General features: G+C 39.7%; 3 protein-coding genes and 1 long non-coding RNA gene across 8 annotated transcripts; 1 reads left to right on the plus strand and 3 right to left on the minus strand.

Moving 5' to 3' along the window:
- Nucleotides 2130-4600, minus strand: LOC109831387 (F-box protein At2g17036-like). The gene is made up of 2 exons (XM_020398714.1): nt 3466-4600; nt 2130-2179 (listed from the first exon to the last, which is right to left on the minus strand). Exons 1-2 carry the CDS (start codon nt 4598-4600, stop codon nt 2130-2132), a joined length of 1185 nt encoding a protein of 394 aa, XP_020254303.1.
- Nucleotides 6038-7030, minus strand: LOC109831749. The gene is made up of 2 exons (XR_002244546.1): nt 6961-7030; nt 6038-6820 (listed from the first exon to the last, which is right to left on the minus strand). It is a non-coding gene; the product is annotated as an uncharacterized LOC109831749 (long non-coding RNA).
- LOC109831747 (putative disease resistance protein RGA4) lies at nt 6966-13091 on the plus strand. 5 transcript variants are annotated; one of them, XM_020399149.1, is made up of 3 exons: nt 6966-11494; nt 12296-12368; nt 12543-13091. In XM_020399149.1, exon 1 carries the CDS (start codon nt 7009-7011, stop codon nt 10711-10713), a length of 3705 nt encoding a protein of 1234 aa, XP_020254738.1. In that variant the 5' UTR covers nt 6966-7008; the 3' UTR covers nt 10714-11494; nt 12296-12368; nt 12543-13091. The 5 variants fall into 5 exon arrangements, with proteins under 5 accessions (XP_020254738.1, XP_020254736.1, XP_020254735.1 ...); XM_020399147.1 differs by having other exon boundaries at nt 6966-10777; nt 11123-11494; nt 12296-13091; XM_020399146.1 differs by having other exon boundaries at nt 12296-13091.
- On the minus strand, nt 13604-14978 carry LOC109831748 (histidine-containing phosphotransfer protein 5-like). Its single transcript, XM_020399152.1, has 6 exons — nt 14863-14978; nt 14657-14781; nt 14480-14548; nt 14053-14127; nt 13866-13938; nt 13604-13756 (listed from the first exon to the last, which is right to left on the minus strand). Exons 1-6 carry the CDS (start codon nt 14920-14922, stop codon nt 13706-13708), a joined length of 453 nt encoding a protein of 150 aa, XP_020254741.1. The 5' UTR covers nt 14923-14978; the 3' UTR covers nt 13604-13705.

Consider the following 23212-nt stretch of genomic DNA (forward strand, 5'->3'; position numbering starts at 1 on the left):
GGGTGTCTCGGCCTTGGCCGAGACACCTTGGGGTGTCTCGTTTGCGCCGAGACACCTTAGGGTGTCTCAACTCAGGCTGAGACGTTCCGTTTTACATATTCGTCCGTTTCCGTCGTAACTTCTTCATCCGAACTCGGATTTGAGCGATTCAAAGTGCGTTGGAAAGCCGACGAGGAGTTCTATAAGCTCAAATAATTAGATTATCTGTAGAATAAATGAGACACGAAGGGTATTTCGCCTTTTGTAAGTGACGCGGGGCTCCCGATCAATTCGTATCCTCGTTTTTCTGAAACTCCGTTACCTCACGTAGTTCGTCGATTCACTTCAAACGTTCATCAACGTTAATCGAGCTTCTGTGACTTGGATAGTGATGTTCCTCACCTCCTCTTAGCATTGAGCTGCTCACGCGTTAATCGAGCTTCTGTGACTTGGATAGTGATGTTCCTCACCTCCTCTTAGCATTGAGCTGCTCACGGAGACCTATAGGCAATTTTCGATGCCTACAGTGATGTTCCTCACCTCCTCTTAGCATTGAGCTGCTCACGGAGACCTATAGGCAATTTTCGATGCCTACAATGCTGGTTTGGGCAAAGAATGGTGGGCAGAATAGATTGATACAGCTTGCTATATAGTGAATCGATCTCCACATTCGACATTGGACAGTGATACACCCTATCGGGTGTGGTCAGGGGAGCATGCAGATTATGAGAGGCTCCGGATTTTCGGATGTACCGCCTACTATCACGTCAACGAGGGAAAGCTTGACGCGAGGGCCAAGAAGGTAATTTTCTTGGGGTATGCAAAGGGCGTAAAAGGCTACCGTCTTTGGTGTACAGAAGATTCGAAGTTCATGATCAGCAGGGACGTTACCTTTTATGAGAAGTCCATGATTGCTAGGGTGCCCAAAGATGGTGGTGTTGATACTGTCGGGACTCCCGAGTCCCAGGTTATTGAGATAGAACCGAAAGACCAACCAATTTCTAGTCGTGTTCAAGTGGGAAATCAGGTAGATGATGAGCTTGAGCAGGAGGAGGTTCAGTAGGAGAATACATAGGCACTACAACAACAGCAGCTCGAGGATAGCTTGGCTTCCACTAGGCCAAGGCGAGTATACAAGCAGGTACAGAAGCTGGGGGCTGATCAACCCCTGAAGCACTATGGGCATGTTAATTTGGTTGAATACGCACTCTCGGTGGAGGAAGATGAGCCGGTCTCCTTCAAGGAAGCTATTCGAGACAAGAATAGTGAGGAGGAGATGGAATCTCTTCGGAAGAACCAAACATGGGAGGTGGTCCTATTGCCCGTAGGAAAGAAAGCTATAGGTTGTAAGTGGCTGTATAAAAGAAAGGAAGATCCTTCAGAGCTCGGTGGAACGAGGTACAAGGCGAGGCTAGTGGCTAAGGGGTTTGCACAAAGAGAGGGTGTGGATTATAATGAGATATTTTCTTCGGTGGTGAAACACACTTCTATTCGGGTGCTACTGAGTATTGTTGCTCATGGTAATCTTGAGCTGGAACAACTCGATGTCAAGACGGCCTTCTTGCACGGAGACTTGGATGAAGAGATCTATATGCATCAACCTGAGGGATACAAGGTTGAGGACAAGGAGAATCATGTATGTCGCTTGAGGAAGTCACTTTACGGATTGAAGCAATCTCCGCGACAGTGGTACAAGCGATTTGACTTCTTCATGCTGAAGCATGGATTTTCCCGAAGCAACTATGATTGTTGTGTTTACATTCGGAAGCTTCGTGGAGGTGATTATATCTATCTCCTGTTATATGTGGGCTTCGTGGAGGTGATTATATCTATCTCCTGTTATATGTGGATGACATGCTTATTGCATCGAAGAACAAGATGGAGATAGATAAGCTGAAATCTCAACTCAGCAAAGAGTTCGAGATGAAGGACATGGGCGCTGCAAGAAAAATACTGGGTATGGAGATTAGAATAGAGCGGGCGAATTAGCGATTGTTCTTGAGTCAGAAGGGCTACATAGAGCGGGTGATCGCGAGGTTCGGGATGCAAAGTGCAAAGTCGGTGGTGACTCCATTGGCTCCACACTTCAGGCTTTCAGGTAAACAATCTCCCACTACAGCGGAAGATAAGGCACACATGGTGCGTGTTCCTTACGCTAGTGCAGTTGGCAGTTTGATGTACGCTATGGTGTGTACAAGCCCTGATATTTCACAGGCGGTTAGTGTGGTCAGCAGATTCATGGCAAATCCGGGAAAGGCCACTGGGAAGCAGTGAAATGGGTCCTGAGGTACTTGAAAGGTACTGCGGATACGGGTCTATGTTTTGGTGGAGATACATGTCAGATTGATGGGTATGTGGACTCAAATTATGCGGGCGATCTAGATAGACGACGATCTACTACTGGTTATGTATTTAGAATACACGGAGCTCCAGTTAGTTGGCGATCGATGTTGCAGGCTACAGTGGCACTTTCTACAATAGAGGCCGAGTACATGGCTATGGCGGAGGGAGTGAAGGAAGCATTGTGGCTGTGGGTGTTGAATATCATTTCTCCATGATAATGTTTTGATGATAACAATTTATATTTTGTGTGCACTAACTTGTTTCATATCGGTCAAAAATAATATGAAAATTTAAATTATTTTTAAATTATATTTGTTTTTTGTCAATTCCTCAACATGAAAATTTAAATTGGGTGTATCTCATTTAAACAAACATAAAAAAATAATTAGGATGTAAGAGTTTAAAGAAAAAAATAAGCACAAACTGCCAAAAATACTTAATCATGGTATTAAATCACGTGCATTGCACATGTGTAAAAACTAGTAGTTATAAATATACGGGTTTGTGACCGCAGGGGACAAAAACGGGGCCCACCCACGTGGGCAGTCACCCTCAAGCCGCTTGTTTGCTTGCGCGCTCACGCAAGTCTGCTCCCCTCCCGCTTCGAACCCTGCGCCATCCAGCTTCCCGCGCGCGCGTTTTCCTTTCCCGCGCAAGATCCCGCCAAAACCAGTTCGGGATTTCTCCTATAAATAGGAGGTAGTTGTGTAGTGAAAATGTGTGGGAAAAAAAAATCTCAAGTGGAGTTTTTTGAGAGAAAAGAAAGAGAGGAAGAGAGAACTTGTATAAGTTTGGTATTTTTCCTCCATAGTGAAACCCCCTCCCGTGGATGTAGGCTAGTTTGCCGAACCACGTAAAAATCCTGTGTTTGTATTTGTCTTATCTGTGAGTTGTCATAGCTTGTAGGTTCCCTCGATATTTCAGTCCTTGAATTGATGAGAGGAAGAATGTATATTTCACTTTGATGAAATATATCACTTTCGATTCTTGTTTCCTTTGAGAAATAAGAATTTCACACTCTATTCCTGTTTCCTTTGAGAAACAAGAATACAGAGGTTGACTTGTGCTTTTGTGACAACAAAAGCCAGGGCTCTCTCTCAGGAGATATCGCTTCCGCGGCGGTGGGCGTGACTCCGCCCCAACAGGTAGGAATGATCCATATAGGGGGAGGCCAATGCAAGCGCTGTCGAAGATTGGGTATAGGCTTCATGCTCCCATTCTTCACATCAAACACACCCATCTCACGTGGCTTGTGTTTGAGGTGGTCAAAGTCAAAGTAGGCGTCGTCTGTGAAGTAGATGCAGTTCCCTCCAAGCTCTGGAAATTTTGTTGCAGAGACGGAAAATGAGGTATTTGAATCAACGAAAATGACATTGTCCCCGAGATCATCCTCAGGGTTGAATTCAGGGTTATCCGTGTCGAGCCTAATGGCCATAAATGTATTGTAATATAGGCCCTTGTATTGCATGTATAGTTTTCCGTTCAAGGACTCTACCAATAGTTTGGTCATGCCGCAATAAAATCGTATTTCTAGAATGGATTTGGGACCAGATGTAAGGTGATGATGGTCCCATACATGGAGTACCCCTCCTACATCCACACCATACAGTTGTCCTTTGTGGGGTATGATATCCGCGATACTGCCATGAGATGTTCGTGGCAATGAAGTCCAGCTATTATCTCCAACTTTCGCGATTGCCATGTTACTAAAATCATCGTAATCCTCGTCATACAGCCTAAAAGGGTTGTGGAGAAGAATAACTGTGAAGCCACCGCTACCATCAGCATGAGGAGGCAAGGACAGGTTTGCCTTGTAGAGAAATAAGGGACGGTCAACCTCTGCGTAGTCGCAGACATAGGGTAGAGTGGTGATAGAGGGGAGCTGGATTTGCACTCCAGTTACCGGATTCAAAAGATGCATCTCTGACATATCATAGACAGTTATGAGCCAACCATGGGAAGATCCGATGCACACACGTCTTCGTATCTCTGGAAGAGGGAGAGGGATGCTGTAGGTTCGATTTTCAGAGAAGCTCAAGAATTTAGCACTAATATCTTCTTCGCCGGGTAGCATGAGCCACGGGGAATCAGGCTTGTGGCGCCATGCTTTCTCCCTAACGGCTTGGTTCCATGACTTGCAAACACAACTCAATCTAATGTGATCCGGCAAGGTCAACTTCTGGAGGATCAGCCCGAGGAGCTCCGTTGGAAGCTCTGCACAATTTTTCTCAGCCATATCGGGGCAGGTTTTCTGTCGTTTGAAACCAGCAGCAGCCATGTACACCGTTGATAGTAAATGCGGTGTAGCGGAAGCCTGATCGAGGAAAATATTTACTCAGTTCTGGTACGAGTGAATGACACAAACCCTATAAACCCTAGGAAAAGAAAAACCTTCTGATCAATGATAATCAGATTTTCAATTGGTTATATATATAGCTGCATATGATTTGATTAATCCGATTCCAAGTAGGAGTTTTATAAATGTGATCATATTCCTATAGTGATTAGAATTAAGAGGTTTGTTAATTAAATCATGCTCCTGCACTAGGGATTAGGATTAGGAGGTTTACTGACTTAATTCAATCCCTACAGTCATTAGGAATATGAGGTTTATTAGTTAAATCCCATTCCTATAGAGATTAGGATTACGAGGTTTAACAGTTCAATCCTGTTCCCGTACCTATTCCTGTAACTAGTGATTAGGATTAGGAGGTTGATTAACTTAATACTATTCCAATTCTCGATTAGGAATATATAGGAGGTTTATTAATTGCAATTAATAACCTCATCGCAGAGCGAAACCTTTGAATTCACTGTGAGATTATCCCATGATGTGTTCTTTAATCATATCTAGAAGAACAAACAAGTCGAAGACGATCCCTTAAAAAACCCATTTTCAGACTAGAATGATTCGAGCAAGACATTAACACATTTTCAAAGAAAATTTTCAATGATTAAAGAAAAAAACTTACATTTTCGTGCCGGTTCTCGAACAAGTTCCTGATCTTCAAAGCCTTCTCGTCAATGTGGCTCTCTTGCTTTATCATCTTATTACCACGTCTCTTCTTCTTTCTCTGCTCTCTAGCTTTTGTTAGCAGGGTATTTGTTTGCAGATAAATACATAAGATTCTGTCCTAATGCAACAAGGACTTGAAGTAAGTGGAGTCATATTTTGTAAGTATCATTAACAAATCCCTGTTTTTATTAGGACTCGGATTGTCTTGTTTTAGGAAACAATTTTATTAGGTATCCGGATCCGATAAGGTTTAAGTAGAAGCGTTTGTTTATCTGGTCGGGTAGACAATTTAATGGGGTCGGATTCAGACCGTTAGGTCTGTTATTGAGTTGGACCAAGGTCGACCCAATTGACAAGTTAAATTATTTCGTAACGAACACCCCATATTTTACAACCTATAGTTTTATGACCCGTCAAATTCATTGATTGTTTTAAGTGACAACCTATTAATACACAAATCCGTTAGTTTGTTTTTAGTTTAATTAAAGGTGTACAAATATGAAGATTTGAAGGCCTAATATAAAAATGGGAACTTTCCATATTAAACTGTTAAATCTTTAATATTTTGAAATTTAGTTTTTCAAATGACTGAAATTCCTATTATAGGTCCCTCGATTGTCTAAACTAGTCCCCTCAAATCATTGACATTGATGCCTTCAGGCAAGAGAAGAAGTAATAAGACGTAAGACCTGGAAGAACTAATAGCAAACTCAATGATTTGAGGGATTATGTTTAAACTACTAAAGATTTGATGAGGCTGATGTAAAGATTTGATAAGAACCATACAAAAAAAAAAAAAGAATAGAATCCGTTATAACATCAATTAACCTGAAGTATCGATCATCCTCATGAAGCCGACACGTGTCGGATCTTAGCATCAATCATGTCAGCTCAACCCAGCCGGAGACGACTTGGGTCACCTAGGCAATCGACCTTCCAGAGCCAGGACGAGTCGAGGCCAGCTCTCATTCGACCTATCATTCGAATCGATCACCCTCATTCACTCGCGGTTGTACTGACAACTTGTGAGGTTGACTAGAAAGGCGGTACTTATCGTCCCTCTCGCAAGCTGAATCAAGAGGCTACTTGACCTCGAAAGCCACGCCGATGGCTATCCATTATTTTCATCGTGAATGCGACTCAGTCCAGGATGACTCACCTAACCACCTCAATCATATCCCCTCAATCAACCTCATGTCCAGGATGACTCATTGCCTATGGCTTTAATAAAAGAAATGGATCTGGAGCATCACATGGTTGGCTTTAATAAAAAAGAAATGGACAAAGAGAAATGGACCTGGTTGGCTTTAATAAAATGAAACGGACCTGGCATCACATCCTTGGTTTAATAAAAGAAAGATGCTTTGTCTTAATAAAAAAATTAATTGACGCTTGACTTTGATAAAAGAAGTGGATGCCTGGCTGTAAGTGTAACCCTTTATCTTGGTCTGAACAAGTCGATAATCACCATCTCAAATACACCTGCAAAAAAGGAAAACGAAGAGGGAGGAGAAAAGAATCAACAAGTCGATAATCACCATCTCAAATACACCTGCAAAAAAGGAAAACGAAGAGGGAGGAGAAAAGAATCAAATCAAATATGGTGGTTGTCGGAGAGACACCTGCAAAAAAGGAAAACGAAGAGGGAGGAGAAAAGAATCAAATCAAATATGGTGGTTGTCGGAGAGGTGATTGCAAGCAAAATCATTGAGAAGCTGGTGGAGGTTGGGTTTGACTACGCAGCAGACCAGTTTTTTGCTCGGGGAAGACGAATGAACGACGAGCTTCAAAGGCTCAAGGATGCTCTTCCTCGTATCCAATCAGTCGTAAACGCAGCGGAGAGCGGGCAAGGAGAAACAACCGGAGACCTCGACAAATGGCTATGGCAACTCAAAGGTGCTGTCTACATGGCCAGTGACGTACTCGACGATCTCGATTATACAGAGATACAGAAGCGAGTGGAGGCGGATGCTGCAGGAAGAGGGCCTCGTGGCAGCAAGGTGAGCGGTTTTATTTCCGATTCTAAACGAAGAATTTCCAAGTTTAGTAAAAGAGCCTTTAAATCCGACCCCACCCTCGAGAAGCTAAGGGGGGCTGTCAAGAGGCTAAGTGAAGTGGCGGCAGGCGTTGAAGTTTTTAACAGTTTAGTAACAGAGCGTAAGCAACTTCAACAACAACAACAACAACAGCAGCAACAACATCGTGAAACTGGACCTATCGTAAGGGAGAGAGATGTGTTGGGAAGGGATGAGGAGAGGAAGGAAGTGTTACAGTGGTTGATGAGGGTGCCCATCGCTAATGAGGATCATGAGGGCATCTCTCTTTTCTCCATTGTGGGCCTCGGAGGAGTTGGAAAGACAACCCTTGCACAACTCGTCTACAGGGATGACACCCTACAGAGTTCCTTTAGCATCAAAATTTGGGTGTGTGTCTCCACTCGCTTTGATGTTAAAAATATTATGGGAGACATCCTACAATACGCTCCTAAAAAGAGACCTGGCGTTGGAGGACTTGCCCGACTACAGGAAGATCTTGAGGCCTTTGTGTCATCTAAGAAATTTCTCCTCGTCTTGGATGACGTTTGGAATGACGACGATCTCTCTAGTTGGCAGACGTTTTTTGCTCCGTTGAGGTGTGGACTTAAAGGAAGTAAAATCATTTTAACTACCAGATCGGAGAAGGTCGCCGAAATGGCTACACTAGCTTTGGGAGGGACGGCAAACGAGTCGATGAAGTTAAAACCCTTGGATGGTAATGACTTCTTATCACTTTTCAACCGATACGCATTTGCTGGAACAAATCCCCATAATCATGGGAAGCTGCAATCAATTGGCGAGCAAATAGCCGAAAGGCTTGGAGGCTTGCCGCTGGCTGCCAAGACAATTGGAGCGTTATTGCGTTCTAACTTGGATGACAGTCACTGGATGAATATTCTGCAATCTAGTCGTATATCAGATCACGGACCACAGAGAGATGGTGTGATGCCGGCTCTAATGTTGAGCTACTATTATTTATCGAAGCACCTAAGACCTTGTTTTGCATTTCTCAGCACCTTTCCTCAAGATCACCGGTTTTTCAAAGATGATCTAGTTTTAATGTGGATGGCGCTCGGCTTCATCCAACAATCTCCTCAGAATCCAGCACAAGCACCAGAGGATATTGGAAGCCACTACTTTGATGAGTTAGCCAAACTGTCATTCCTTGAACCATTTGGTCAGCAAATCACAAATCCCTTAACTCAAAGAAGGGAAGAAGCGTACATCATGCATGATCTTTTGCATGATCTGTCAAGCAAAGTATCTCATGGTGAATGCTTTACGTTTGTTGGAGATATGTCAATCAACCAGATCCCAAACACAGTACGTCATTTGTACTTTGAAACCGGTGATCTTGGTCTTCTCAAAGATATGGACAAATGGAAGAACTTGCACACCCTGATTTTAAAATTCAATGGATACAATGATGAGCATGCCGCGGCTTTCCAACAAGTGTTTGAATCACTAGAAAGCATTCGAGTGTTGTGCATCAATATTGAAGAAATGGAAGTGTTGCCGTGTGCAATAGGTAAATTGAGGCATCTCAGATATTTGTCACTTGCTGGTCTTTTTGCTCGGTTGCCTAGTTCAATCTGCAAGCTTTACCACCTGCAGGTACTTGCTCGTAGGTATATTGAAACTTTTCCAGTTTTGGTCTTGAATAACCTTATTAACTTGAGACACCTGCTGCCATATGAGATTCCCTACGAAAACGTCGATGGGATTGGGACTCTTACTTCGCTTCAAAGGTTAACTTTCAGTGCTGGTGATTATAAATTTAGCGAACTAAAGGACCTGAGAGAGCTTCAGGAACTCCGGATTGGTGGCCTTCGGAACCAACTACACGGCAAGGAGGTTAGTCTGGTTCAGCTACGTGATAGAAAGAGACTCCAAGTGTTACATTTGGAATGGGATGACGATAGTGATGCAGCAGAGGAGTATGAAAAGGTGCTCGATTGCCTCCATCCGCCTGATATCCTCAAGGAACTCGAAATTACACAGTACGGAGGTGCAAGGTCTCCATATTGGATGGAAAAAGATTTGTTAAAAAATCTAGAGCGCGTTTTTCTTTCCAGAAACGCAGCATGGAAGCACCTTCCTTCTCTCGGGAAGCTTCCGTATCTCAATAAATTGAGTTTGATTTCACTAACAGGACTTGAGCAAATTGGCTTTGAAGGCGGATTTCAGCAGCTGAAGAATTTACAAATCCGGGATTGTGAACAATTGGAAGAGTGGTCCGGATTTGGAGCGGAGACGGCTGCACCTTGCTGGCCTCTCCTTGAAGATCTCGGAATCCGGGGGTGTCCCAAACTTAAGGCATTGCCTCCTCTGCCCCTTGCTGGCCTACAGAGCTTGGTGTTACAGAGTGTGGGATTGTCTGATTCTCCAACATTCTTCCCGGCTACTCCAACCTCGTCCTCCTCCTCTCCTCCCCTCACTCGCATGGAGATTTCATTTTGTGAAAATTTAACATCAGTGGCCGGCTTGCTGCGGCATCGCCTCACCGCCCTCAGGAGGTTGATGATTAAGGGTTGCGAAGCTCTTGCGGATCTGTACGCAGGGGAAGGCTTTCAGCACCTGCACTCCATCGAAAGCCTAGCGATTGAAGACTGCCCAAAGCTGAAGATGGCTACCGACGCGGTCGCCCTTACTTCTCTTTCTCGACTTACACTGTCAGGTCTGAACCACATAACATCCTTTGCCTCCGAAGAGGCGTGCAGAAGATTAACTTCACTACGATGGCTGCGATTGGAAGACTTGGGAGGGCTGATGTCAGTTGAGGGTCTAAAGGCTCTTTCCCACCTTGAAAGGCTATGGATTGGCAAGTGTCCCAAGCTCGTGCAAGCAACAGCAGCAGCAGCAGCGTCAATTAAGGGGAAGGAGGAGGAGGAGGAGTTCACATTAGCCGTCGGCGATCTTACCATTGATGACCCCTTGTTGCTCCACGTTGAACCGTTGAGAAAACTCACGTCTGTCACAGGTCTACGGATAGGAGACTGTGGGAATCTGGAGAGCGAGGGAGACATCGACCCGTGGTTGTTGCGCAACGGAACTTCGCTCCGATCCATCGTCCTGGGAAAGTACAGTACTGCAGAGTCGCTGCCTCGTAGCCTCCAAGCCCTCTCTTCCCTGGAGGGTTTAAAAATCACTGGAGCTCATCAGCTCCAGTCGCTGCCGCGGATGCCCTCGTCTCTGCGATGGCTTAGCATCCTTGGCTGCAACGGGACGCTGGTGGAGCGGTGCGCGGAGGACGAAGGTGCCGATTGGCCCAACATTAAACACATCCCTCGGATTGATGTCTCAGACTCAGATGATGTCTCAGACTCAGATCAGTATTAATTGCATTTGAGCCTGATAGCGACTGTTTTGTCCTATTTTGGGCTCACCGCAAAGAAAATGAGAGGTGTGTACACTTTTTTTGCCTTGAAATAGGAGACAAGACTTCATGTTCAGTTTTCTGGCTAAAATTTATCCTTTTGTTTTTTTTAAAAGGTTCCTGATGTTATGAACATCTGCTAGGGTTTTATGTTACTTTTGTAGCATAACCTTATGTATGTTTGGCTCTTAATTCATGAGTTCTTTATTTATCAAACTTCAGTTTCTTACATGTTGAGCCACAAAGTATTCGATTCGGGCTGTGGTTTGATTTGCGTTTGTTTTCTGCGAGCTTCTTTAGCAAACATAGCGTAGAAGCTGCTCGATGAGACTGTTTACAAGATTTTCATGCTGCTCTTCATTTCTTACATAGACTTCTCAGAAGAAGGCAGGTTCTCTTTGAGTCGGGCTGTAATTTGATTTTGCGTCTGTTTTCTGCGAGCTTCTTTAGCCGGTGCAGCTATTTCCTTTTCCTTTACCATGCATGAAGTTGGGCTTCTCATATCACAAACAAAAGGTGAAATTTATGATAAATCTACTCCTTATTTTGCATAATAGAGTACGTTCCTAAGATGAAGGGCGAATTTATCCGGTTAATTGCATTTTTGTTCTGGTGATATGCGGTTCTGCCTTCAAACTTCTTCATATGCCAATTCAGAGAGAAGATAAGAGAGTAGAAGTTTGAATCTTTATGTGCAAACTTCTTTATTTGCCTCCCCGTTTAAGAAGCTAAATGAATATTGAGGTATTTATATATTTATATTCGTCTAAAATTTCAAGTCTGAATCTTTTAATTTCTTCTTTGTGTCAAATTTTGAATGTAAAGGTTCGCTTCCTGAGTCTACTACATATATAGGTTGAATTTCCCCTTTAGGTCACTACTTGATTGCCTCTTCATTTGATGCTTTTTGCGTTAATGCAAGGCTATTAATGGCGTTATACAATCCAAGAATGCATTGATTTTCAATTCGCCGTCTACTCATCTTGTCTGTAAATCACTATAAAGTCCTTTACGTTTGATGCTTGTTGCGTTAATGCAAGGTTCTTACTGGATTTTTTTTCTAGTTTCATATTATAACTGAAGGGTAGAGGGGATGGCTTGAGATTCAGGGTATAAATATTGACACTGTTCTTTAAGGTTTTGAAGGTTACATATGCAAGTAACATATTTATTAAAGTGGTTAATATAGGTAAATTCCTATTTGGAAGATTACAATCTTTAAAAACAAAGTATAATTGGTTCTTCAACTCGCACTTTTCTGTTAATACTTTGAACAAAGTAATTTATGCGCTGAATAAGTCAAGTTAGGTGCGGCTCCTATGACCAATTTTTGCTTGGTAATTATGAAAAAAATGACTTTAAGAATGTCAACTAACAGCAATACTTAAGATGAATATTATGACAGATCATTTTATATCTCATATATATAGATACTGCTCTCACTAAGTGTCTTTCAAAATTTGGCTTTGTCGCTAATGGAGCTCATGAAGCTACTGCTCAAAGCAAAGTTCTCAATTACAGTGTGTATACTATTGTTTCATTTAGTTGGAGCCTATGATGCAGAGCTCTTTCCATACTACTACAGTAAACTGTGCCCTCTTGCTGAAGAAATCATCAGGTAAAATGTCAAGGTAGAGCAATTTATTGTGACCCATTATTTTCAGCAGCTCTCTTGAGACTCCATTTCCATGATTGTTTTGTTCTGGTCTAATTCTTTGGCTAATTAATATTTTTAAATATGAGTTCTTGTTATTGTTAAGTTTAATACTAATGTTGTGAGAAGTTTGTGTAGGGATGTGATGCATCTTTACTGCTTTAAATTGGTACATTTGACAAAGGTGGAAGGACAATCGGGACAGTTTTAGGCATAATTGGCAGGTTTTGAAGCACATACATTGGATGTCGATAGGAAGAGAAAGAAAGTACAAGTAACCAGCTGCAGATGATTAGATTGCGAAAACTCGTTTTTGGAAGAGATTTACGTGTTACGTACTAAATAGAATTCGTTACGGATGAGATTCATTAGCTACTATAAACATGAGCTGGGAAATTGAAGAGCTTGCGTGGTTAATGTGCAACATTGCCATAGGGAATGAAACACGCTGCCGATGAACTGGCACGTAACTTACATATTATTGTAGTTATCAACAAAGTACTAGTAAGGAAATAATTTTATCTGTTTCAATCAGTATAGAATAAAAGAAGGTATATTCATATAGATCTGATAGATTGTTCGAAAAAATTAGTCAATTTTTGTGGGTAACACGTGTTTAAGTTGGACTGTACTCTGTATTTTGTATGTTACTTTGTTTGAAAATGTATGATAATTTTTCAAGAATCATGCATAGAATCCATCTCCACATGCAAAAAATTTCACCGCAAATCTCATTGGTCTTGAATTTTCAGACACTGAAGCTCATTTCTGAAGATTTTCTATCACTTGAAGGAGCAAGTTTGCGGAAGATTGTCAGTTAACTTGAAATATGACACTCAGAAATAGCATGACAATGTTGAAATAGAAAGAATATTAAGAAGCAATAATACCCCAAAATACGCAGACTACAGTTTGTATGCATGCCTGAATAATGATATTGGATTTAGTTGAGTCAGGTTTCTATCAGCAGAGTTTTTCAAGCAATCTACTATATATTTTCTATTTGTTGCGACAAGATACAGAATTTTTTTTTGTAGCTTTGTAATTTTTATAGTTATAAATATATGGGTTCATTCTAAGAGAGGAAAATCTGCTAGATGAAGGAATTTTCAGGGAAAAAAAAAGGAGAGATCCATTTATTTATGTAATTATGACAACACACAAAGTTTTACAATAAAACTTCAAACTAGAAAGCCATAGAAAATAACGTCATAGGATTCTACATAAATATGATCATGAAGCTAATTATAGAACACATATATAGGATCCCCCTTTCAATTACGATCGAATTCTTTCATCGATCACCACCATCTTCTGACCCTCCCTACAGCATGGATTATCTGGCGCTCGATCTACAAGCCATTCAAGTGAATATAAATCACAGAGCAGAAAATAAAAAAAAATAAAATTTGAGCATTAGTTTTTAAAATTGTAAGATTTAAGAGGATTTTTTTTTTGTACCGTAAATAAAGCATCAAGCTTGTCCCTCAGAAGGGAATACTCGTCTTGGAGGTTGTCTAGTAGCTGCATAACCCTGTGAAAACTTATATTTTGTTACATTAAGGGGTTTGTTGATGAAATCTCATTTTTTTTTCATTTAATGAAAAAATTTAAAAGAGTCTTTAGCTATGAAGATTAATTAGTTCACCTTTCACGGTTATCAACAGTTCTACGGGAAGTGAGGAGGGTTTGGCTAGCTGTGACCATTCTTGCAGCACCGATGCTGCGAAAAATGAATCGATATTTTAATTCTATGCAATACTAGGGATATGAGTCTAATTAAAAAAAAATTGAAAGCATAAAGTATCCAATATTACAGTATCATACAGACTAAATTACAGAAATTCTTTGGTTATGCATGTAACATGAAGATCTATTACGTCATTAACCTCCGCAAGTTTTAAAAAAAAAACATAGTTCAAATACTATAATTTCTTTTTCCTTCAAAAGTAAGTTAATAATCATATTGAAAATAACACCTAGCTCATGACAAGAATTAAATTAATTGGTTTCTAATTAAAGTATATATGAGAAAAGGCATCCAAATTAAAGCAGGTAAATATTTATTTTTATACCATGAAGAACCACCCTTGATCCTGAAGATCACCCTGTACACCCTCCTCATGTCAACGGGCTCCTCGTCACTGACAAGTATGTATACATAACAAATACAACAATAATATTACAAAAACAAAAAAGAGTAAAAACAATTTAAATCATCGAAAAAACAATAATAATTCGATCACACTCACGTAAGGTAACTAAGTTGCAAGATGTTCTCAAAGCAACTCTTAAGGTAAGTCTCCATGGTGTTGCTAAGTGATCCTGGCTCAGTCTCCAATCCGCGCAAAGTCATATAATGATCATTTAAAAACCCCTATTGTAAAAAAAATAAAAAATAAAATAAAAAAATAGATGAAAGAAGAACTTAATTATTAGGAAAAGAAATGATCTAAACTTCATGAATAAGCTCCCAATGGAGCTCAACGAGGTTGTTGTGGAGACGCTCGATATCCATTAATTACTATCTCAAATCAGCTCAAATGGTGAAGAGTATTGGAAGCAAATTAAGGGGGAGAGTGACTAAAACAAGACCCCTATTTATAGGGAAAGTTAATTAATTAATTAACAAGTTGGTGTTTTATGTAATGACAATTTAAGTTTTAATTATTTTTGGATGTATTATGGGGAGGTTGTTCAAAAGAGCGCTAGGGGGTTACATTGAATGAAAATGTGAGAGCTGAAACGGATTTTAGAGTTTTTTGGACTGCAGTTAACAGACCCGGGAGGTTTGTGCGTTTGGTGGGGCCCAGACAGGTTGGGTCCAACGTGGAAATGTATTGTGGATTGATACTTTTGTAACGTCTCCTTAATTACTCTGGGTAGATATTTTAATTATTATCAGAGCGTTCCGCATGCGAGCATAATGGCCAGAGTAATCAGATATGAGAGAAAAATTTGGAAAGGTTATTAGAGTATTTGTATTTGAGATTACTCTCCTAGTTTGATTTTCGTAATTAAAATTTTTCTGTAGATTTTCGTAAGCTGTGTTTGGTTCAAAAAAAATTTACAGAAATGTTTTCTGTAAAGTACAAAAAAAGTACCAAAATTTACAGAAATCAATTTCCTCTCAAAATGGGCGGAAATTACCCAGAAATCTAACACCACATTGTCACTTTTCTATAAAGTTGACATTCTTCTATAAATTTAGGGGGTGTTTGGTTCAATTTCTACAAATTATAGAAAATCTTGCTATTTTCTATAAAGTTATGAGTCATTTTCTTGTTTTGAACCAAACAAGCAAAGTAAAAAAAAACAAGAAAATTGGTACTTTTTGACTTCTCAAAACTTTTCCTATAATTTATAGAAATTGAAACAAACACCCCCTAAATCTCCTACTGATCTTAAAGATCCGAAAATGTTAATTATCACAATATTGACTCCTTAAATAGGAAGAGCAATAGAGAGCTTACAGTACGATCGTTGCGGTCATAATTGTAAGGAGTATTAGAATGTTGTTGAGTTCGTAACATGCTTCCTAACACCTGGACAGTACATAACTATAGAGATAGAAACGACAAGTAAGCATATCAGAGGATCATAACAACTCCGCTAAAAGGTAAAATGCTTGTATTCATAACGTGACTGTTACCATACAAGCGGACAACATGCTTCATAACTCGTGCTGGCAACATGCTTCATAACACGTGAACAATACATAATTATACGGATAGAAATGACAAGTAAGGCATATCGAAGAATCTTAATTAACAACTCTTAACTTCTCGAACCTAAAAGGTAAATGCCCACGTTCATAACGTGATTGTTATCGTACAAGCTGACAATATGCTTTATAACACGTGCTGGCAACATGCTTCATAAATGTGAACAATACATAATAATACAAATAGAAATGACAAGTAAGCATATCGGAAAATCTAATTAAACCCAAACTTCTCGTACCTAAATGCCTGCATTTAGGAATGTGATAGCTATAATACGAACTGACAATAAGCTTTATAAATTGTGATGGCAACATTCTCCATAGCAAATGAACAATACACAATAATAAAGATAAAAAGTGAAACTAAAGGGTGTGTTTGGTAAATCTCCCTTTAGCTTGAATAATCCATTGAGCTTTGCTACAGAGACCCAAAATATGGGACCAACAGGGGGGACACGTGAGGTGTCCTCCTCCTTACATAATGAGTTGGTCATCATTAATGATGACCAACTCATTATGCAAGGAGGAGGACACCTCACGTGTCCCCCCTGTTGGTCCCATATTTTGGGTCTTTGGGGAATTTTTCTAATCCATTGGTCTCAACTAAGATTGGTCTAGATATAGAGATGGACCAATTCTTGCCCAGTTAGGGGTGAAAAGTTAGGGTGTGTTTGGTAAGTGGGCCAAACTGTGCTTGTTCTGGTGAGAACCAATTCAGTTGTGGACCAGCTCCTTCCTGGTCCACAATAAAACCAGTTTTTTTTTGTTTGGTTTGGGAGGGGGGGCTTGGGGGTGCTTTTTTGGTTTATAAAAACTAGGTCAACAATGACCAAGTTTTTTGCTAAACAGAAATAGCATACAAAATTGGGATAGGTTAAATTGTTGCCAAACAAGACCTGAGCTAAAAAACCTAGGCCATCTCTGGCCTAGTTATTCGCCAAACACCATTTTAATCCTTAACGGGTTAGAGTCCACTAACCAAGTTAAGGGGATTTTGCCAACAGAGTCCGCATATCAGAAAATATCAGAGAATAGTAACAACACAAGAAGGTGGCCTAGCATGATATTTGGTCGTGGAAAGGGCATGTGATGTTAGATTAACAAATCATAATTTTTAGCCCTCGTCGTAATTTTAGAGTTTAGTGCTAGGTCAATATTAGAACCCCCCCCCCCCCCCCCAAAAAAAAAAAAAAAAAAAAAAAAAAAAAAAAAAATATAATTTTTATAATTTTTAGCCCTCGTCGTAATTTTAGAGTTTAGTGCTAGGTCAATATTAGAACCCCCCCCCCCCTACCAAAAAAAAAAAAAAAAATTGGACGGTTATCAGACTAATTTAGGGGGTGTTCTTATATAAAATCCCAAAGTTAAAGAGGATTTTTTTAATAATCCCTAAACTTAAGTGAGATTTTCTTATATTTTGAAAGTTAAGAGGAGTTTTCTGATAAATGGAGGATTTTATGATATTTAGCCAAGCTTTGTTACATGGACCCAAAATATGAGACCAATATGGGAGACATGTGAGGTGTCCCCCTCCTATTGCATAATGAGCTGGTCACAATAGGAATGGACACCTCATCTGTCCCCCTGTTGGTCCCATGTTTTGGGTTATTGGGAAATTTTTCTATTTAGCCTTTAGTGCAGTAGAATTCTATTTAATAAAGGATTTTTTTTTAATGTTGGACTCAATAATTTTGATTGGGTCCGATAAGGACCGTTCGGCAAGACTTCAAGCACATTTCTAGAGTTCAGAAAACGAGTCTGTTAATTATCACAGTATGACTTCTTAAATAGGAAGCGTAATAAAGAGCTTGCAGTAAGATGGTTGCGGTCATAACTGTAAGGAGTATTAGAAGGTTGTTGAGTTCATAACATGCTTCATAACACCTGGACATTACATAACTATAGACATAGAAACGACAAGTAAGCATATCAGAGAATCATAACAACTCCGCTAAAAGGTAAATGCGTGTACTCATAACGTGGCTGTTACCATACAAGCGGACAACATGCTTCATAACACGTGTTGGCAACATGCTTCATAACACGTGAACAATACATAATTATACGAATAGAAATGACAAGTAAGACATATCGGAGAATCTTAATTAACAACTCCAAACTTCTCGAACCTAAAAGGTAAATGCCCACATTCATAACGTGATTGTTATCGAACAAGCTGACAATATGCTTTATAGCACGTGCTGGCAACATGATTCATAAACGTGAACAATACATAATAATACAAATAGAAATGACAAGTAAGCATATCAGAAAATCTTGATTAAACCCAAACTTCTCGCACCTAAAAGGTAAATGTCTGCATTTAGTAATGTGATAGTTATAATACAAGCTGACAATATGCTTTATAAATTTTGATGGCAACATTCTCCATAGCAAATGAACAATACACAATAATAAAGATAAAAAGGGAAACTAAATGGTGTGTTTGGTAAATCTCCCTTAGCTTGAATAATCTCTTAGTCTTGCCTAAGATTGATCTAGATAAAGGGATGGACCAATTCTTGCCTAGTTAGGGGTGAAAAAGTAAGGGTGTGTTTGGTAAGTGGGCCAAACTGTGCTTTAGTATTTGTTCTAGTGAGAACCAATTCAGTTGTGGACCAACTCCCCCCTGGTCCACAATAAAACCAGTTTTTTGGGTTTGGTTTGGTTTGGGTAGGGGTGGGGGTGGGGGCGGACTTAGTGGGTGCTTTGGTTCAATTTCTACAAATTATAGGAAATCTTGCTATTTTCTATAAAGTTATGAGTTATTTTTTTGTTTTGAACCAAACAAGCAAAGTAAAAAAAATAAAAATTTTGGTACTTTTTGACTTCTTAAAACTTTTCCTATAATTTTTTTTAAGAAATACAAGGAAATCATATTTTGGATGGAAAAAATTTCCTATAATTTGTAGAAATTGAAACAAACACCCTCTAAATCTCCTAGGGCTATCGCAAACCTTACTAGGGCTATCGCCTAGTGGCCGTGTGCATGAAAATAAAGCTCCACATAAACTAGAAGCAGAATCCTCCAAAGCTTGTCAGATCGCCTCCAAATTCCCTTGATGTGCTTCTATAAGTTTCCACAATGTGTAAGCACTATCAAAAGAATCAAGCTTGTTAGAAAAAGATGAATCAAACGCATTATGTAAAAATTCTAACAAGAGCTTGTTCATTGTAAACATTTGATGATCATTTTTATTCCACTTGGATTTCTCTGAAGTGAGCACAATATAAGCATCATCTATAATTTTCCATAAATCAAAGTGTCTAGATTGAACAAAAAGTTTAAATCTAATACACCATTGGGTATAGGAAAAAATATCTAATCTAGAAGCAATATTGATGGCATAACCTAAACTAGGTGCACCGTGCATATCCATAATGTATATATGTGCAAGCAAGATAATAATAAAATCACAAAACTAGATTAGCACAAAAATAAGATAACTTGGATCTTTAACTCAAGGTGCTTAGACCTTAAATCAAAGAGCACCAAGCTCTGATACCAATTGTTGGATCCTAGAGGGGGGGGGGATGATTAGGGTCTTATGCTAATCTAATCCGATTTTATACCAATTAAAACTAATTAATAAATTATTCTTACAAGATAGATATATAATATGTTACAAACAAGAATAAGCAATATGAACAAGGGGATATATCCTGGCAATGAGATATATGGTGAAATATATGCAAGGATATATAAACAACACAAGGGTAAACAATCTAAACTGAAGATGTAATTGTGATAGGGTAATATAAACAATACAAACACATAATATGATCACGGAGTTCGGACCTTCCGTCCTACGTCTCCGCTCCCCACTCCCGGGGAGAAATCCACTATCACAACCGGATTTTTTACGCTTACCCGAACAACGTTTACACCTCACACTCGGTTTTCTAGCTAACCGAAAACTTTACAATCACCACTCTTGCAATCCTACTCTACACCCTCTCAAGTGTTGGTCACAGACGTGTCTCCCTCAAGTGTTAGGAATTACAACCTCTCTCTAGGTATGTTACCTACCCCACTCCTCTTGGGACGATCCCCGACTCACACCATACACTTCTCTCGGTGTACAAGTGTATTACAAAGTGATCTCACAAATTAAGCATGAATACAACAATAGTTGTTCTTTACAATGGATGAGAACTCAATTAAGCACAACTCAATGTTACAAACTCTCACAACCCTAATTATACTATATATGTAAATACTATAAGCTCAATGTGGGTGTGTGTAACAATGAGAATAAATAAAACTTAACTCAAGAAGAACTAGCAATAAGATTGATATGAAATACAATAGTAAAAATGCTAGGAAATAGAGTTAAGGAAACTTCTCTATAAACACAAAGAGAGAATGATGAAATATTAAAGATGAACTCCTCAACAACTGATGTAAGCTCCTCTTTGTAAAAGCAAACCCCAAACTTAAAACAAACTAAACAAGCTTAAACCCTTGTTAAACTTTTGTTTAAAAACTTTTTGGATTGTTGTTACTGGTAGAAAGGGTTTAAGGGGTTTATATAGGAAGAGAAAACAACAACAAAAACCCCAAAGGAAAAGACCAAAAAGCCCAAGAATCAGAAATATGATTCTGTACAAAAATGACTGTTGGGCGATTGGCGGTCGACCGTGGGAAACTCACGGTCGACCGTGAGCAGCTCAAAAGCAAAACTAGGCTCAAGAAGAACATACGGTCGACCGTGACGGTCGACCGCGAAGTTCTCTGGACTGCATCCGGTCGACCGCCACGGTCGACCGCGAGCCATCAAGAAACATACTGAGTCTCTGGACTCAGGGGCGATCGACCATGACAGTCGACCGTGGTGGTCGACCGCAAACAGATATATGCAATTTGACATGTTTGTGTTTGCGGTGAAAATTGATTGTTTCATTGCGGGATTCATTACAAACTTCAGACGTTTACAACGAATACAAAAATCAGTCTTTTAATAAGACTTTTATACAATAAAAACAAAAAAAATTACAATTCTCTTCAAACAAACGCAACGAGTGTTTATCGCCCGCTGCTTGCGTGGGATCTTGGCCTGTGATGGGGACGCGTTAGTCCGTGGACCACTGAACGATCAATATTTGGACAGAGTTTCGTCTATCCGTGAAGGGATCGAGAAACCGTAGCTCTTATCTCGGCGAAGCGAGATAATCACTCTTCTTAAGATTACCGTAACGGGATAATCCTAAGGAATGAATCGGGCTGCAGATCTAACTCCTCCTCCTCTCTGAAATATGTGCACTTTAAGTCTTCAGTTCAGCAGGGCTTCGCCGAGGCACGAGAATTCCAGATCCGAAAAAATGAGGCTCCAGGGGCTGTATTTATAGGCTTCAAGGAGATCCGGGCGGTTAAAATCGCAAAACAACCAAATCTGACTTTTTTTAGGGCTGGAGACACCCTTGGGTGTCTCAACTTGGGCCGAGACACCCTTGGGTGTCTCGTTGGGCCGAGACACCTCGGGGTGTCTCAACTCATGCTGAGACGCTTTGTTATGTGTACTTGTTCGTTTCCGCCGTAACTTCTTCGTCCGAACTCGAATTTGAGTGATTCAAAGTGCGTTGGAAAGCCGGCGAGGAGATCTACAAGCTCCGATGATTGGATCATTGTGGAGTCAACTGGGACACGAGGGGCATTGCGCCTTTTGTAAGCGACGCGGGGCTCCCGATCAATTCGTATCCTCGTTATTCTGAAACTTCATTGCTTCACATAGTTCGCCGATTCACTTCAAGCATTCGTCGACGTTAATCAAGCTTCTGTGACTTGGATAGTGACGTTCATCGTCTTCTCTTAGCTTTGAGCTGTTTGTGGAGACCTATAGGCAATTTTCGATGCCTACAGTTTGAAACAGTTTTCTGATTTTAAAACCCTATTTAAAAATATCAAACAAATTCAGAAATATATAAAACTTTGGGAAATGATTATAGACAGATAATAAACAAAAAGGACTTCCTAAATAAAAAATATCATTATTTTGTAAACTAGTCCAAAACATAAAAATATAAACTTATGAGTTTTGATATTTTAGCTTAACCATGTTTTGAAACATTACAAAATGATTATATAGACTTAATAAAAGATGTATATGATTGTTATTAAGTCCATAAACCAAGAAAACAATATTTTCACAAAATTACATATTTTGCAAACTTTCAAAAGTAAATATGATTTTATTGAACCAAATAAAATTGATATTGATGAAATCATATATATGCATATAAGTATGAAACAAGAAATATATTTTTAATTGTATTCAATTGTTTCATAGTAAAACTTGAAAACTATCAAACCAAAACATATATGTATATATATAACTATATATATACATGGAAACCAATAAATGTGTGTGTGTATATTATATTGAGCTTAAGGTACTAACACACATAATATAAATTCCTAAACTAAATTACCCAAGCTTGATCTTGATCTTCAATAGCTTGAATTGCTAATCTTGCGGATGAAGCTTGAACTTGGATCTTCAACTTGAATTGCAATGCTTCACTCCACAATTCCGCCAACCTCCATTGGATATGATCGTGAATGTGCAATTCTATCCAACCTCCAACATGTTGTTTGTCTACAATTGTCACGCCCCGCTTCCCAAAATACCCGGGAATCGGAACGTGAACAAGCCCGCGACGTATTAGACTGAGAAGAGATAAGTGCTAGACCCCGTCTTCTCAATCTAATACGCTAAGCGTCTGGAATTAATACAATACGAAGTCACAGGTCCCCGATCACAGATAGCAAGAATATAATGAACAACCCAGAACTGAAATAATCCATATCATAAAGAAATATCATCCGAGACATCAAAATACGGGTCAAACGTGCCCTTATACAAATATGAACAAGAAAATGCTGGAAAGATACAAAATTCATCGTTCAAGCAGGAATGAAAAGAACTACAAAAGTAACTGGAACCTTCAAAGAATAGGCTTCAACTCCTTCTTCTGCTCCGTCTACAAGACACTCCTGCTGAGAATCCTCTGGATCCTGCTGATTTCCCAGCTGAACCTGTTCTTCCTCTAAGTCTGACGTACACCAGAGAAAACAGGTGTACGT

This window comes from Asparagus officinalis, chromosome 2 (genome assembly GCF_001876935.1).
Source record: "Asparagus officinalis chromosome 2, Aspof.V1, whole genome shotgun sequence".
NCBI lineage: Eukaryota > Viridiplantae > Streptophyta > Magnoliopsida > Asparagales > Asparagaceae > Asparagus > Asparagus officinalis.